At 37.1% G+C, this 18,240-nt stretch overlaps 1 protein-coding gene across 2 annotated transcripts; it reads left to right on the forward strand.

The window, feature by feature from the left end:
- Positions 1–1,954: 1,954 nt before the first annotated feature.
- On the forward strand, positions 1,955–13,625 carry mrc1b (mannose receptor, C type 1b). 2 transcript variants are annotated; one of them, XM_028427132.1, is made up of 31 exons: positions 1,955–2,178; positions 2,393–2,749; positions 3,033–3,203; positions 3,351–3,506; positions 4,050–4,160; positions 4,599–4,736; positions 4,825–5,001; positions 5,355–5,509; positions 5,944–6,057; positions 6,138–6,253; positions 6,373–6,521; positions 6,611–6,810; positions 6,992–7,107; positions 7,500–7,575; positions 7,683–7,836; positions 8,105–8,143; positions 8,357–8,520; positions 8,600–8,661; positions 8,851–8,951; positions 9,047–9,189; positions 9,522–9,627; positions 9,953–10,080; positions 10,302–10,346; positions 10,499–10,601; positions 11,201–11,433; positions 11,559–11,721; positions 11,850–12,014; positions 12,129–12,245; positions 12,382–12,537; positions 12,942–12,971; positions 13,066–13,625. In XM_028427132.1, the coding sequence occupies exons 1-31, from the start codon at positions 2,073–2,075 to the stop codon at positions 13,302–13,304; spliced, it is 4,290 nt and encodes a 1,429-aa protein (XP_028282933.1). In that variant the 5' UTR covers positions 1,955–2,072; the 3' UTR covers positions 13,305–13,625. The 2 variants fall into 2 exon arrangements, with proteins under 2 accessions (XP_028282933.1, XP_028282934.1); XM_028427133.1 differs by having other exon boundaries at positions 7,503–7,575.
- Positions 13,626–18,240: the final 4,615 nt, after the last annotated feature.

The following is an 18,240-nucleotide window of genomic DNA, read 5'->3' on the forward strand; positions in this document are numbered from 1 at the left end:
TACATTTCCGTTGTTTATGGCTTTGACTGCGTGCCTCACTCATTTTATTTTACATTTTATGAGATAAAACCAATGTAGAATTTTATAGTCTCTTGCTGGTTAAGTTAATGGTTAATGTTAATAGGAATAAACACATAATGTCATGAAGAGTTTCATGTAATTTTAAATGATAAATAATGTAAACAAACTATTTACATTAATGTATCATAAAATTATCCATCATTATTAATCCATCATTATTATTAATAAGTATGGTGGTGGAAATAGGAAGAAAATGTACTTCTGGGTGTAGTGAGGTGAATTATGGCCAGTTGTCACTGTGAAGTGTATGTTGTAATGACCAGGTTTTACTGAATCTTATCTAACTTTTCAACTTGGAGATAAAATACCTGGAATATTAGATATGCCCTGTTCTGCTTTTACCCCATGAGGTCAACAAGCATATAAACTAATCAGTGCTGCAACAGTGGTCATTTCTGCCATGTTTGAATTCAGCAGCCCACTTCTTCACCATGCCATTAAAATCAACACCGCCTCCCTTTGCTGGCATCATGTCCTAATAGACTTCTTTGAGTGATGGAGCTGAAAGACTGATGTGCACTGCATGAGAGCCAGTGGCATGCAAGTGTGTGTAACAAGACCTGCATATGTCATCTCAATCTACCTTATCTAATCTTATCACCTTTTCTGTCAGTGGCTGAGGTCTGAGGGCAGCCCAGATTCTATACCCCTGCCTAAATCTCTTAAAATTTAAATTATTATAATTTGTCAGCTATTAGGATGTATTTGTTTCCTCTTGTGTGAATGCCTACCTCTCTGTGATCCCAACCTTTTGGCTTTTTGGCAGTATTTGGGTTGTAATTTAGTGCTGGCCTCACAAAGTCTGACAAGGTTCATATTTTAGCACAGTCCTCGCATTAAAAAAAAGGAGAATAACTTAAGGGGAAGTGAAAATACAAAATGCTATGATACATCGCAAAGAAGAGTTGAAGACATAACTCATCTGAAAGCCTCCGCCCCAGAACAGGATCTTGTGTTGCTACACTCAGGATGCACAGAATGTTCCCTGCTTCAGCATCGCTCTGATTTAATAACCTCACAAGAAATCCTGCAACTATCAGAGCATTTTGTGGCCACTTTATAAATAGTTGATTGCTCATAGGAACAGTGTAAACAGTTGTTTAAATAAGACCAATGCTGTACTCAAACTCATGGTCATGAAAAAAAAAGCTTAAAGAAAAAAATAAAAAAATGGTTACATAGATAAATTTTAGTGCTAACTTATAAGGTGGTTTCTTACATTGGTATAGTATGACTTTTAAAAGCACAAGGGTGTTTTTGATTCGAATTCAGTGGTTGATTAGGTGTTACTGAGTGGCTATACAGTCACAGACACAGGTCTATGCTGACAGCAGCGGGAGAACATCTGATTGGGAGTTGTTTAATAAGCAAATCAAAACTACTGTAATTGTTCTGAGGTCAGAGGGTATTACAAATTTAACCTGTTAAGGAATTTTCATGAGAAGCACACATTATTGAGTCATACAAGAATTTTGAACATTTGTAGTATTTCTGCCCTTATGTTTGAGAAGAACATTTACTTTTGTGCAGTCATCCTGGAATGCGGATTTGAACTTATCCAACTGTCACCCAATTTCCCTGATTTTGCACTGTGAGACCACTACTTCCTAACTTTCATTTGCATATTCTACAATCAGTTTGCTTGGTGCATCGGTGAAGATGAATTCTCATTCATCAATGCTGATTCATAAAATACTGTTTAGCATAAACTTCTTATTCTCTCTTTTGTTCAATGGACAGGAAGTCAATGGGGCCACTTTTTGCCATTTTTGGAGTGTGACATCTGTGCAAGCAAGAAAACGCGTGTGTTTTTGTGGATGTTGCCCTTACTTCCTTCAAAAACCCTGCCCCCTCTTTTTTTTTACCAAAGTGAAATGTGCCAATCTGAAACATGACACTTTCTCAATGAACAGAAAAAAACAGTGTCAGTAGTATTAAGATTCTCTCCTTGGAACATTCATGCTCATAAGTCTTCAGCTTGCAATGCATGGATGATGTCCACTGCTCTGAGACTTATAGGAAGAATGCTGACCCTTTGGATAACTCTATCGGCCTTTGTGCTTTTCATCCCAGCATCTCAATGTTCAACGACAGATGGTAGAGTATATATTCAAGCAGTTTTATTGTTGTTCAATGTGTAGGTTTCGTTGCAGTTCAGGAAGATAATTTAAAAAATGTTTAGTTTTAGTTTTAGTTTCGAGTTCTAGTAAAAAATATTTTTAGTAATTTACATTTTTGTTTAAGCCAATGTCCTTGCAATCCATAAAATCCTAGTAATTTAAAAGTATTTTTTTCACATTTTTCTCTGCAGATTCCCAATTTTCCCTCATTAACAAGGCCACTGGTTTTTGTTTGTTGAAAAAGTTCACCCGCTGCCTTGACATTCGATGGACAACTGGCAACCGGCTCTTTGTCGTCACAACCAAAAAGTGTCTGGGAGCACAGGGCAAAAGTGTCGGGAGTGAAGTGAACCTCTATGACTGTGATGACAAGAGTGAACTCCAAAAGTGGGAATGCAAGAATGAAACGCTGCTCGCCCTCAAAGGCAATGAGCTCTACATTGAAATGAAGTCGGATGAATCACTTGCTCTCACCAAAATAACTGGGCCAAACAACCACTTCACAATCACAGGGACAGCTAGTGGTGCTTGCAAAAGAACATACAGAGGTACAGTGTGAAAACAGGTTTGTGTTTGTGTGTATGTATAGATACTAGAAACCTAACAATAAATGAGAAGATTTGTTTTTTTGGCTACTGTAGGTCTCTGCTACTGATCACAGAGCATATTATGTATTTCTAAAATGAAGCTTCAGTTCCATTTTAATTTTGACTGCAACTGTAGTAATTCATTTGCAGTAAAATTATTTTCTGGCAAATTTATCAGTGAGTGATATCAGTTTTTATCACTATAAGTTGTAACAACTTATTTTACATTTTTTTCTCCGTCTAGAGCTTTACACCATTGAGGGAAATGCATTTGGTAAGATCTGCATGTTTCCCTTCATGTACAAAGACCGTTGGTATGGAGACTGCACTACTTTCGACTCCTCCACAAAGCGCGCTTGGTGTGCAGTTGAAACCAAATATGAACGTGAACAGTGGGGATACTGCCCAACTTCTTGTGAGTTTTTCAATCATGTTGGTGCTGCCATCACTACACTGTAAACAGACCATCCACTATTTTCAGCAGCATAAATTATGTTTGATACAAAACACATGTTAAATTGCTGTGACTTACAAGTTTCCTATTTTTGGATCAATAACACAGCCACAGACCACTGGGCCAAGAACATAGTTACCGGTGCGTATTACCAGCTGAACACACAGTCAGCTTTGACTTGGCCACAGGCTGCAGCCAGCTGCAAACAACAGACCGCCTCCCTGGTCAGTATCATTGATCCCAACGAGCAAGCTTTTGTGTCAGGTAAGGCGCTGGATGTTTCCTGGTTTTTGTTTGTACATACAGTATAATGATTTTGAATAAAGGAGTTAAATCAAAAACACTGCAAGCTGAGCAGCTTCTTTTGACTGCAAACAGAAATGTTGCCAATGTTCTCAAATGACACATTAAACTATCATCATATTGTAGTATTTAGCTTGTAAGTGCATCCATAAAGAAGTTAGACAATTCAGTTAATGATGCAATCATTCTTTTCTGTAACAGTTCATACAGATGCGTGTGTTGACCCGTTTTATCTAAACAAACCGAAACAAACCAAAAACACATACAAAATCACTTATAAACTTACTTATAACTTACTGTCACTTATAAATTTACATCTATACTGTCATATATTTGACCAGGCAGATTTCTATTTGTTAGATGCATGTGGTTTGTTTATTATGTGCTTGTCTGACTGTGTCTCATTCTCTTTTTTTGCAAGCTGTTACTAAGTGATCAAAAAGAGGAACAATGTCTTTACTCTACTTTTCTCTTTGTTTTCCCGCTCTCTTACTTAACACTCAGCACTGTTGGGATCTGGAAAGAATAAACTTTGGCTCGGGTTAGTTTTGGACACAGAACATGGCTGGCAGTGGTCTGATGGGAGGCCTTTTCGCTATCTGAGATGGGATGTTGGTAAGATTTCACAACACTAACCATATAACGACAGAGAAAGTTTACAGAAAAGTAATGTGACAAACTGCAGTATTAAGTAAAGCCCAGGGGACAATTCTAACTCTCCATAGCCCTTTAAGATGAAAAACACCCTTTTATAATACAGCTCTGCAGCTGCACTCAGCTTGTTGAGGGCTTTTAACATCTTTCTACTGGTCTACTGTTCTTGTCACTTCTATGTCTCTCAACAAATTCCAGCTGTTTTAAGAGATTTTTATAAACCTATTGCACACAGCCTACTCAGCATTAAATTAGCAGATAGAGCTAACAGCTAAATGGAGACAGACTTTGGCTTTTGGAGAATTATCTGGTACAATGCAAAGCTTAATGGTTGAATACTGAAGTGAAACTCTTTACTAGTAAAGCACCATCACAACATCTATTCTAATCTTCTTATAGGACATCCAGTTCCTAATCCAGGATATAACTGTGCACTTCTTGACACCACGGGGCAGTACTCCTGGCAAACTTCATCCTGTGCCAAGAAACTTGGCTATATCTGCTACAAAGATGGGACCCCACCAGCTCCTCCACAAAGTACAGAAAAATATTCCTCACTCATCTAGCTACTGTGAAGGGTTTTTATGTGGAACACAAACTAATGTTTGCTCTTTTTAATCATCAGTTGAACAAGGATTTTGTTCAAGGCCTTGGATTCCCTACAATGGTCACTGCTTCCACCTTCAGCGTGTTCTTCAAACATGGTCTGATGCTCAGAGAGAGTGCCGTAAGGAAGGAGGGGACCTAGTGAGCATCCGTAATGTGGAAGACCAAAGCTTTGTCATCTCTCAACTCGGATATTGTACGTAATAACCCTGTCTCCTTCAAATTATGTTTACACAAATTTACAACAACAGTGTTATACAGTAGTTTCAGGCAGGTAAAAGTAGGAGAAATATTGTGGTCTGGGTTAGGTGTTTTTTTTTTACAATACCCATAGAAAAAGTTTTTTAAAACTCCACAAGGATACTAGACAAATGTATGTATTTACATTTTATCAAAGCCATCTTTTTCCCTAACATTATCAAAAATGCTCTCAATAAAACAAATAAACAACATTATACTAGTGGAAATTTTAAAGGACATTGCACCAATAATGCTACAGTTAATTCAGCATAAAGTACTTAACCTAAATTTCACTATCTATATTTACAGCATCCACTGATGAGCTTTGGATTGGGCTGAATGACAGAAAGACAGAAGGACTTTTTGACTGGAATGACCACTCAACTGTTAGCTTCACCAGCTGGGAGTTTGGGAAACCATCTGTCTCTACTGATGGGGAAGACTGTGTTCTTATCAGGGGTGAGGTAAGGAGCACAGTGTGGATGTCATTGTGCATGTCCATCCATCCTTGTATATATATACAGCACATGGATGTCCCATACAGTCTCATTAGTGCTCATTAAATTGACCATAGTTATTATTCCCCAAAGTGAATTATCTTGTTGGCATCTTTGCATATCATCCTGCTAATTAGGATAAAACGTAACAAGCAACTTGTCCCCTGCAATTTGTGACTGGTTCTTTCATTTAATGGTATTAAAAAACGCAAACATGTAACCTTATGATAACAACAGAGAAAGTTTGTGACATTACCAATATCATCACAACACATCTTCAGGGAACCATGAGCGACAAGCAGTCTTCTGAACCTTTAATAGCTCCAATGAACAGTTTCAGATTGTCTATTTAGTACATCCACTTTACAGATGTGCTCACAGATTTTTTTTCTCTTTTCCAGAATGGGAACTGGGTAGATCGCTCATGTGATGAGAAACATGGCTTCATATGTATGAAGCAAAGTTCAACTGAAAGCACTGGAGATGAAGTAGAAATGGACTTGGGATGCAAATCTGTGAGTAAAGACATCCAACAATGATTTATGATTTGGTCTTCATAAAGCTTCTCATATCCAAATGCTGCTTCATTTTACAGGGTTGGAAAAGACATGGTTCTTACTGCTACTTTGTGGGAACTGAGACAAAGACTTTTGATGACGCTAACAATGACTGCAAGACCTCAGGCTCGTACTTAGCTGATGTGGCCAATGGGTAAGACTATTTCATGATTTTACAACTCATATACATACAGCAGAATGCTTTGGATGAAATGCACAATTCAGTCTACAGTTCTTGTAAATTAACACTATGAACTGTGTAAATATTTGCAGGGTGGATAATTCCTTCCTGGTCAGCTTAGTTGGGCTGAGACCAGAGAAACACTTCTGGCTTGGGCTCTCAAACCAGAAAAACATTGATGTTTTTGAGTGGACCAATAGTGGTGCTGTGACATTTACTCACTGGAATGCCCAAATGCCTGGTATGAAATATGAAAAAGTTTAAGATCACATTAGATATCAGGGATGAACAGCAGCTCCAAAATGTATATCTGATTGCAATGTCCTTAAGGTTATCAACAAGGCTGTGTTGCCATGACAAGCGGAGTTTTGGCTGGACTCTGGGATCTGCTGCCCTGCACAAATAAGGAAAAATACGTCTGCAAGCACCTGGCAGAGGGGGCTGTTATAACTGTCCCACCACCAACTGAAACTCCTCCTAAGTGTGCGGAGGGTTGGAATCGAGTGGGAACAAGAAACGTCTGCTCCAAGGTACAACCAGAGTTCACCCTTGTGTTACTTACTAATGCCAACAAAACAAAGTATTAAGTGTTCACTCAGAACTCACAATAACAAAATTTGCTCAATTTAATTGATTTTGGTCAATTTAAGATAAGATGATATGCCACACTTCCTGTCCTGCTGAAATTTACACTTCTTGTCTGTTACTAAGTTTTTTACAGGACCTCGTTCACACGAGAAGACATGGTTCGAAGCCAGGGACTACTGCAAGGCTATTGGAGGAGATCTGCTGAGCATCCACAGTTCTGCTGACCTACTAGTGGGACGGTATAACCAGTATTCTACCCAAAGCAAAGTAGTAGACTTTCAGGATTTGATATGGAACTGAATAATTTATAGCCTATTATAACATCCAGTGTAGACAGAAAAGCATAAAACTGGTTAGCTTCATGTGTGTTATGTGTGTTGACACAATACATTGTATCTCAGTAAAACAAGCACATTCCCCTTAATGGTTAGTGTTGATCAAACCAGCATGTTTGAATCTAGTAGTAAGTCACAACTACTTAGCTAGCAGTGTTGTAATGACAGCTTCATCTGCACCTCCTCTACAGAGGAAACACATTTTAGCTGGTGTACAGAAGATTTATTTAACAGGGCATCTACTGTTTAGAAAGTAATTTTAAGTGATTTTTTTGGGATGTGTGTATTTATTGTAGCAGTGGTGGAAAAGCATGGATTGGTCTTCATATTCCAGAATCAAGCACTGGTTTTGTTTGGAGTGATGGATCCCCGGTCAGTTAACTGCCTACAAAGTTTTTCTATTTTCCAACAAATTACTCAATATGGGTTTTGTGCTGAAACATATACACAATAACAAAATGTCAACATTTTGTTCACAGGTTAACTTTCAGCACTGGCAGGAGGGAGAACCAAATAACTTTAACAATGCTGAATCTTGTGCTGAATTTGTGATCCATAACTGGGATGAGGAAGGGTCCTGGAATGATTTGAACTGCGAGAGTTTTAATGACTGGCTGTGTCAGATCCGTGCAGGTACTACACACTCATTTTATATCATCTGACTTTAGCCTGAATGCTATCACGCTTCAGTAGTGGAGTGCCCTTCAATCTGCAAGCCATAATCTATACAAATGTCCCGACATGGGATTAGTATCACATTCCGTTACACCTCTGCACAGAACAGTGCTTTAGTTACTGCAATTGTGTGACTGGGGTGTAAAAAGAGTCCCCAGAAATAGATCAGATCCTGCTGTAGCCACCCTGTCATTTCAATGAAACTGATACTTGTGTGCTATTACAGGAGTGACTCCAAATCCACCTCCAAATAACACAATGACAGGTAAGTTGACATAATTTTTGCTTACAATTACTAGAAAAATGATTTCAGATGATTTAATTTTACTAAGATACACTAATAACAACTGCCCTCCTTAAAATCATACATGGTTAGCAGGTGATTTACGTGGTATTATGTTTAATTCCATGACTTGAAGTAAAGACTGGACAGTTGCTCAAACTTATATCAATCTAATATGGTTCTACAATTTTGCAGAGTTTAACACCACTGCAGATGGTTGGCTTGAGTGGAGAGGAAATCAGTATTTCATCAACAGAATGTCAAAGTCAATGGAAGAAGCTCGTCATTACTGTCAGCAGAGACATGGTGACTTGGCATCCATCAACAGTAAAGATGAAAATGTCTTCCTATGGAAACAGGTAGATACATTTGGGATGGCACATGCAAATGTGTCCCATATTGAAGGACGTTTTACTAACAGTGTTTGTGTTTTTTCAGATATCCAGAAACTATGGGTCATATTATATTGGTTTGTCAGTGGAGCTTGATGGGTCATTTTGGTGAGTAGAAATAAATGCAATAACTGTGATACAGACACCAGATATTATTAGGCCTGTTGATAATTAGTACTGGTGGTTTTGTCCTGCAGATGTGAAACTTTAATTAAACAAGAATATTTAATTACCACATTCTGCTCATGAAGATATTTAATTTTAATGTTTCTTTTATGTCATTCTGTGTGTTCCTAGGTGGATGGATGGCACTCCAGTGTCATTTCAAAGATGGGATGAAAATCAACCTGACTCTAATGCCTTTGACGAGAACTGTGTTCATATGAACTATCACATGGGTGAGTGAGAATGATACACTCACAAACCTTGATCAGCCCTGGGTAGGATGCTACTTTAAAATAAAAAAATGCTACTCTCTGAATCCTTGCCACAGGCTTTTGGCATACAACTAATTGTGGAAGAGAGCTTCAGTCCATTTGTAAACGGAGAAACGCACCTCCTGCCAACACTACTGTAGCCCCAACAGTTCCCCCTAAAGGTGGCTGCCCACTAACATGGACACAATTTGGCTCAAAGGTAAGAAATCAGACAATATATAAAATATATAAGTCTAAATCCACTGTCCCAATCACCAAAATGTTGCTGCTTCAAATAATACTTCACCAGACTCTACTGGCAAAAACAAAACTTTATCTCACTGAACACAGGAGTTACTGGTCTGCCATTCACCTACTGCAGTAGACCAGCAACTCCTGTGTTCAACAAAGAAAAATGGCAATGGCATAATTCCTAAGCCTCTGTCTGAGTGTGTGCTTTTCATCCAAAATCTGACACTAAGGAAGAACCCAATCTTAAGGATGTTCTACATTATTTTATTTCACATTGCTCCTCTCCTTTTTTTTCTACAGTGTTACAATATCATTAGTGATAGAAAAGCCACCTGGGAAGAAGCACGTACACAGTGCATTAATATGCGAGGCAATTTGGTCTCAATCCCCACAAGACATGTGCAAGGTCTGTCCATTATATACAAACTTAATCATAATCACAACCATCATAATAATCACACTCCTTACCATAAACATAACAATCATAAACAGCATGTGTAAATATACATTCATGATTTGTCAACCATTAAAATATTATCAATTATGTTATGTTACTTCTTCAGAAATAATGCCTTTAATGATATTTTACTTTAGCCATAAAATTTGATTTGATATTTGTTTTCAAGACTTATTTGTTTTTTTTTTGTTTTAAATGATATTAAGTATCACACAACACATAAAAATCAGTAAAATGAAATGTAGTAACCGTTTTCTACCTTTAAAATTTTCAGCATTTTTGACCACCAAAATGGCTGATGGTATATCTACTGACCTGTGGATAGGTCTTAATAGTTTAAAACAAGATGGATTTTATTGGACTGATGGAAAATCAAGGCAATACACCAACTGGGGTTATTCTGTAAGTACAAACATCATAGACAAAATGATCACATATGTGCAAATCCTGACTATTTAAACTATTTAAACCACTATCCTCTAGTGGTTTAAATGATCTTGCAACTCTGATGCAGAGGTGTGTCGGCACATTAGTAACGTGGTAGGGCTCTGCTTATGCAGCTTGGAAATATACAAAAGCTTCATTATTGTCTTGATTCTAATAATCCTGGTTCTGCTCTTTAGAAACATCAACGGCGTCCTGGGACCTTTTATCAACGATGGAATGAGGTACATTTTTTAAGATTAACAATTAAAGAAATAATAATTTGTTAAGTTAATAATATTTCATTTTGGATAGAAATTTAAAGAAGATGACGTCAGTCATATTGTACAGAATATATTGTACAGAAGTCTTAACCATTCTTACCATTCTTAATCAGGAAGACTGTGTTGTGATCACCAGCAGCCCCTCATCTGGGATTGGTAAATGGTTTATTAGGTCTTGCAACGACACCAATGGATTCATCTGTCATAAAAATCTTGGTAAGTTCCACCCCAAATCTAAGGCTTTAAAATTCAAAAAATATCTTGTCTAAGCAATGACATATGATCCCCAAAGATCAACTGGCCCTAACATAAGCAGGGATTCCAGGAGTTTGTAGAAGAGTTTTTAGCCTCCACTCGTATTACAGTAAAGATGTTGTTGTGACGGGTACAGTGACTGATTTCAGTTTAAAGTTTTGGACTAAACAGATAGAGATTAGACAGAGATCTTTGTGTACTGAATACAGAAGCTTGTCCTAGAAACAAAATTAAAGCCTGTAAATGTCAAAAAGGCTGTCAGGACATCACCTGATCATCCACGGTCCCTTCTGGTCAGCTTTGCATTACAAATACTGCCCTGACCTTAGTAAACAAAATGCAGGGATAACAGTCTGTCTCTCTCTCTAATGGATACTCTCACCCAAGGTCACAGCATCCATTAGAGTGTTCCCAAAATGGGATACATATTGTGATGTAGATGACTGATAAAATGTGGTTTGGTATCCACCCGTGGCAAGAAACCTTCATAACAGAAACACTTTTTGGTACTGTTCTACCGAAAATGAGCTACAAATTTACACTTGCCTTGATCTCCACAGACCCCAATTCCCAGAGTCAGCCAGATGCAATTGACCCCAACATCTATGTACGTCTTGGAAATGACAGCATTAAGGTTTTGAGTCAAAATCTAACCTGGGATGATGCCATGAGACAGTGTGAAGGTGAAAAAGCCAACCTGGCGAGCCTGCGCAATGAGTGGACCCAGGCTTACATTGAGTTGTTGTCTATGAAACTTAAAGCTCCTCTGTGGATTGGACTTAACAAACAGAAGGTGTGTGTATATTTGTGTAGTCACAACAGAATATATGCATTTTGAAAAGGTGTTCTGGTTACTTTTATTTAAAATATCTAATGAATGTTTGGATATGACATCATTTGCTCCCTCCTTGCTTTCAGACTGGATACTTTAGGTATGTTGACGGCTGGCACCTGAACTTTGCCAGCTGGGGTGAATTTGAGCCAACCAGGGACAAGCCGTGTGTGTATGTGGACGTGGATGGAAAATGGAGGACTGCTTACTGCAACCAGACTATGAAGAGCGTTTGTATGCAGTCAACAGGTAGCGATCATTAGCCTGCGATGTAAAAGAGTCCAGCCCAGCAGCCTCAGTAATCTAAATGTTTTAAAATACTTAAAAAAGAGGACATTTTGTGAGTGACTGATCTTCACCATCTCTGTCCTTTGCAGATGTCGCCCCCACAGAGTCCACCATATTCCCAGGACGCTGCCCTGAAGATACAAGTGCAGAGTACTTTCAGAGTTACACCTGGCTGCCTTTTAAGGGTCACTGTTACTTGTTTATTACAGATGAAATTGAATGGGCAGATGCAGCAAGCAGCTGTGTGAGGCATGGTAAGAGACACTGGAGTAAATTTTATAAGAGTAGGTTGAGGGTACGGTGTGCAGTTTAGATCAGTAAAAAATAAGCTAGTAGTCATGATACTGAAAGTGTATTTTGTTGTGAAGGTGGAATGCTGGCTAGCATTGAAGATCCTTCTGAACAGCAATTCCTTAAAAGCAACGTGGAAATATTTCAAGACAGCCACACCTCTTTCTGGATTGGTCTGTATAAAACTTATAAAGGTATGACCACAATCTTTAGATTCAAACAACCAATCAAAGCAGTAATCTGTGTATCATTACTAAAATGTCACTTATAGAACTCATTTTTCAAATGTGGCAACTTGCACATCTATAATGGGTGGCTGTTTGTCTCTAGGGACTTGGTTGTGGTTGGATAAAACGGTCATGGACTACAGTAACTGGGCTCCAGATGAGCCAGATTCTGATTATGGATCGATCAGAACCTCTGATGGAGCTTGGAGCTCAGGTCGCAGATGGCATGACAGATCATACATCTGTAAGACACCAAAAGGTAAGATCATTCATACCCATGAGATTTATATTCCTTCATTCTTTTTATTTAACTGAGGACCATGTCTGTACTAAGCTTTTCTGCCAGATTTTGCATTCTCTAATTTACACAACCACAGGAGGGTGCAATGCTTCATATATACCACAAGATTGTCTTGAAATTTAAACACTGTTGTGAAAAAAAATATTTTAAATCACTACAGAAATTAGCTTTAGTTGCAGTTATTAGCAGTACCATGTCCTCAACAACCTCATGTAATTCAAATTTAAAAATGTGAGGAATTTTACAAGTATTTATGTAGTGAAAAAATATCCTGATTGGACTGTTGCAGTGCATGTGTTATTATTAGCTAATTCGTGTTCAATAATTATCTGACCAGTTTTTTTTTTATTCTTTCTCACCAGTGATAACCCAAGATCCAGATTCTAAACCAGGTAAGTTTCACTTTATTTCCTTTGTTGTCTAATTTCTAAAAACAATAGTATATTTGTATTGTTTTAACTGATACTATCCTGTCTATCACTGCAGAACCTAATAAGCAGGATCCTCGCAGTCGTGTCCACACAAGTCTGGTTGTTGTCCTGATCATCACAATCACTTCTACACTATTAGTTGTTGCTTTCTTCCTCTACAAGAAGTCTCCTCCTCCCTTACCTACCTTTGAAAATCCTCTCTATTTCAACAATGAACAATCTCAGCCTGATGTGGTCGACACCAATAAAATGATAGAGAATGCGGAAAATCCTGACCCTATTTTAACTCTGTGATTTAGATTACAGCAGAATTTAGAGGAGCATTACATTATCATAGACATTACATTTTGATGCTTTTTTTTACTATTCAGTTATTTAACAATATGTTACTAAGTGTGAGTTTCAGTGGAGTTGGCAAAGTCTAACCTCATGGAACAGAACAATTTAGGCTCTAGGATGTCTCAGAGAAGATGATTAGAATTTGATTATGTTGTTTTATCTATGATTGAATGTACATAATTGCTACAGTTGATGCTGTTCACTGCTTGAAATGTATAAAAAATCTCCCAGATTGCCACTGTTAAATAAACAATAACTTTGGAATTATTTGAAAAATATCTGATATTTCTTCTAAAAAGATTCAGCCACTCTCTATATTCTCTCTCTATATTGCCAAAGGTATACAAAAGGGTGCATCTCAATAAATTTGAATATTGTAGAAAGTTAATTTATTTCAGTAGTTTAATTAACTTTAAAAAAGACTTTAATTAACTTTAAAAAAGTGAAACTCCTATATTATATACATTCACTAGACACTGAGTAAAATATTTCAAGCATGTCTTTTGATTGTGATGATTTATAGTTTACACTTAATGAAAACAGCTCTGGCTTCCTCCCACATTTTAAAGACATGTCACTCTAAATTGCCTGTAGGTGTGTGTGTGAGTGTGAATGGTTGTCTTGTCTCTATGTTGCCCTACGATGGACTGGTTACTAGTGATGTTACATCTGACACTGAAGCCCAGAGACATGTATCAAGTAAAAGGGGCGTGTCCAAATGAAGCCTGTGTCGAAGCCTGTATGGTTTGTCACAATATCACGTGACCAACAGAAATCGAGGCCCCATTTCTCTGCAATCACTTGACTGCCTTGTTTTGTGATTCCACAATTTGAATTTCTGAAAAAGGCTCGAGAAATACCGACAGTGTTTAGCGTGATTGTATCAGGAAATGGAGCCATCAAAAAAGAAAAGGATGTCAGCAATTTGCAATATTGTTCCTAAATAAAAATATAAATCAATAAACCCCCCCAAACCCGAATCTCCCAGTCACACAAGCACTTCTGTAATATATATATAATTAGAAATAGAAAAATAATTATAAATATAAATATTAATTAAAACACAGGTTTATTTATACCACATTCAGGGTAGATTTATTTTGTTTCTTTTTATCTTTACAATGCCTCATAAAGGAATTCTGATAAACCTTAAAACATTTTATCACAGTTAGGGATTGCTTTTCATCAAATGACCAGCAGATGTCAGTACTCCCAAATGAGCTGTTAAATGGGGCTTTGTTTGATCAGCCTTTTAGTGAAGCAATTGTACTGAAAGATTCGATACGCTCACAGGGCTTCATTATAACATCACTACTGGTTACCTCTCCAGTGTGTACCACGCCTCTCACCCGTAGTTAGCAGATTTCCAGCTGTAACACAGAACTTATTTTCCACACCTTGCAAAGTCTCCCAAAATAATTGAATGGGTTTTGATTGACAAGCCTCTCAAGTCTGCAGTTATCCCTGTTGTTTGTTTTTCTACCACACTTTGCCCTCCCACTCAACTTTCTAATAGTATGTTTGGATACAGCACTCTGTGAACAGCCAGCGTCTTTAGCATTAACCTTTTGTGGTTACCCTCCTCAATGACTGTCTTCAGAACATCTGTCAATTTAGCAGTTTTTCCCAGGAGGTATTTTCTGTTAATTAGCTGATTGGAGTGTGACACTATTACAATATTGACCTATTTCCACAATATTATATTTTTTGAGAGACTTATTTTGTAGTTTTTTTTTATTAACTGTAAGCCATAATCAAATCAATCACAAACAAAAAGAATGCTCTAAATATTTCCACAATGTTCTAAACTGAGATGCAGCTGTATGTTTTTACAAACAGTGAAATTTAGGGTTATGTAGGCCACTAACTCCAGCTTGAGTCTCACTCAAAAAGTGAGTCTCCATAAACTAATATTAAAATATTCAACTTTACAGCAGAGCAAAGGTTTTTACCTATTATACTTAGGCTCAAATTATTAACGACCCAAAGCTCTATGCCCTATTATTAAATGTGGACATTAGACCTGCCAGATTCAGGTGAGGCCAAGAGGCCCCTTTTTCAAAACTGCTGTTCAGAAAAAATGATGTGATGTCACAGAAGGTGATTCTAACTCAAGCAAATACAACGAGAAACATGATTACTTTCTATAGCTTTACTACTTACTTGTAGACTTATTACTATCAATATAAATAGATCAAAATATATAATAACCTTAAAGGCATTTAATTTATCCCAATTATTCTATTTAATTAACCTGATCCAAGTTTTTTTTGGACCTGATCTGAGAGTAGAGACTTTGTAGCTGCATCGTGCTGTAAGCTGTGTGTGCCTCAATATAGGTACATTTTTGTTTACCGTATATTTATTCTCATACTTAAGTTCTTAAGTTATATGTTGAGAGTAATGCAATTTCGATTCTCTGTATGTCCAGCACATATGGCAGTATTGACAATAAAGCTGACTGACTTTGATGTTGTATTCTCTGTTTGACAGCTGGCATATGTTGAAAACAATTCAGTCATTAAAAAAGCCTTGATGGGCTATGATGCCTGATCTTTGAGACTGGATAGAGACATCACAATTTTATTCATATAGAAGGTTAAATTAAATTAAATTACAAGATTACAAGAATAATTACAAGAAGTCTTCATGCAATAAGTCCTGGTCCAGATAGCTGCACAAGCATTTTCCCGTTAAATAACATAATAAAACAGCTACTAACTTGTAAAAACATGTTCACATTGTACACACATATAGTCAAACTCAAGTCAAGGACTTTGTAGCATGTTTTTTTTAGGGCAGATTCACCCTCAGAACATCATCATAAACCATTTTGACTGTATACTCCCAGAAGTGCAGTTTTGTCTACTCTATGTTACAGAACTGAGCAACCTATGAATTAGATTTTTTTTTTTTGTAGAAGTAGCATCTGCATGTAAGCAAGAAAAACAGGTAATTATCTTAAGAAATGTATAGTCAAAATATATAAATCAATATTACAACTGATAATAAATACTATAAGCTTAACCTAAACTTACAAATTAAAGATTTCTAGTTTTTGCATTTTGTAACTGGAACTTCCTGTTTCATGTTACAGAGGTTCAGGGAAGCCAGTGAATCATGTTCTTAGGACAACTGCAAAATCCAACTGCCAATTCTCTTTATATACTATATAAAAAAAATGTTGTGTGTTGGTAAAATATTGGTAAAAATGGTAAATATTTAAAGAGGAGAGTAATCTCTGTAGATAGCATCATTAAAAGATTTTATCTAAAAACTTTAATACTGAGACAATCTTAACAGAGGAGTGGTTGTTGTGGAAGTCTGACAGTAGCTGGTATTAACTGGTATTAACCAGCGGTGACATCTTTGACAATCAGTATCAAGGCGAAAATGATACGAGGTCAATTTATATTGCCAGTGGATGTAGTGATGAATTTGGAGTCAACATCCAAGATAACGATGTTAGCCGTGATGCTAGCAATTGTTGGACCACCGTGTAAACAAGCACAATATGGAAGGTATAGTTTTTGAGTCACTTTGTTGATTAGCCATTCCAACAAGTCAAACATGGCTTTCCGTCTTTGACTTCCCCTCTGCCTAGACTGGGTGTGTACAGACTGTCTGACTCAATCAGCTAATGCCACAAGTCAATAGTGTCACTGTCTTCTCTAAGATAAAATGTTGGGAAATGTGTAAATGAAATTGCAACTTCACTTTTAGTTCTGCTTCATTTACATTGTTAATATATAATATTTTTATTTTTTCAATGGATAATTCATACTTTAAATTATGCCAGCTACAGTCAGTGTTTCATTTCTGATTTAAATTCTATATTTCTACATCTATATATGTTTGTTTTTACTGAGTTTAATCTGTGTTTTAGAGCTAGAGAAAGAGAAATACTTTATTAATCCCCAAGAGACATTCCTGGGAGGTCCCACTCACATGGCAACATAGTTATCAGTTAAAAATAAAATTTACCTTCGGCCCACTGCCCCATTCTACCTGGCCCACACCCCAATATCCAAAACATATATAATCATTTTCTTGTAGATATGATTTTAACTTTTCATATAAATTTAAACTACCCATAACATTCCATAGAATAACACCATGGTCCTATTAAAAAAAATCATTTATTTTGTGTGGCAAAAATAATGGCAAAGATCAAAGGCAGGCACACATACTATGTATGCATAAATATACATGGCCAAAGATTTCCTTTTAATTTATATTATGAATTTCCCTTTTAATCATGACACTGCATTACATCCACTAACATCTAAAAAGTCTAATCATCTGCACATACTCAAACTGTCAGCAGCTGTTGACGTAGAATCTTGGAATCTTAATCATAGAAGTTGAAAGAATATGATGACTACATTATTGAGGCTTACTTATCGTAGCTATTACACAACACTATCTACTTAACAGCTATGTTCTTCAGAATCCATGTGAATCATGATTCATTTCATAAACCGTAATTGTGTCACTGTTTCTGTCTCAGGATGTGGACAGATGTGCAAAAACTAAAGAACTCAAAAAATGTAACTCATAAACACAAAAGCCTGAATCGAGCATGAACGTGCACACAGACACACACATCAGTTCATCTGATCATTAGCGGCGCCTGGCGGCAGCTCACCTACTCAGATAGATCTAGGTAGAGGGGTGGTTACCTTTCTAAAAGTCATTACCATCTTATCCCACTACAGATGAATTATTTTATGATTACAGTGTGAAAGTTAGCAGTCATCCTGTTCACACAAGCTTGCCTAATCCCCCAGTATGCTGTGTGTGTAAGGCACTTATAGGAAGCCAGAGTGTATCAGAGTAGACAGCTGAGTGTGCAAAAACTAGGGTATGGGAAACAACAATTTGTCACACC

This window comes from Parambassis ranga, chromosome 17 (assembly GCF_900634625.1).
Source record: "Parambassis ranga chromosome 17, fParRan2.1, whole genome shotgun sequence".
Lineage (NCBI taxonomy): Eukaryota > Metazoa > Chordata > Actinopteri > Ambassidae > Parambassis > Parambassis ranga.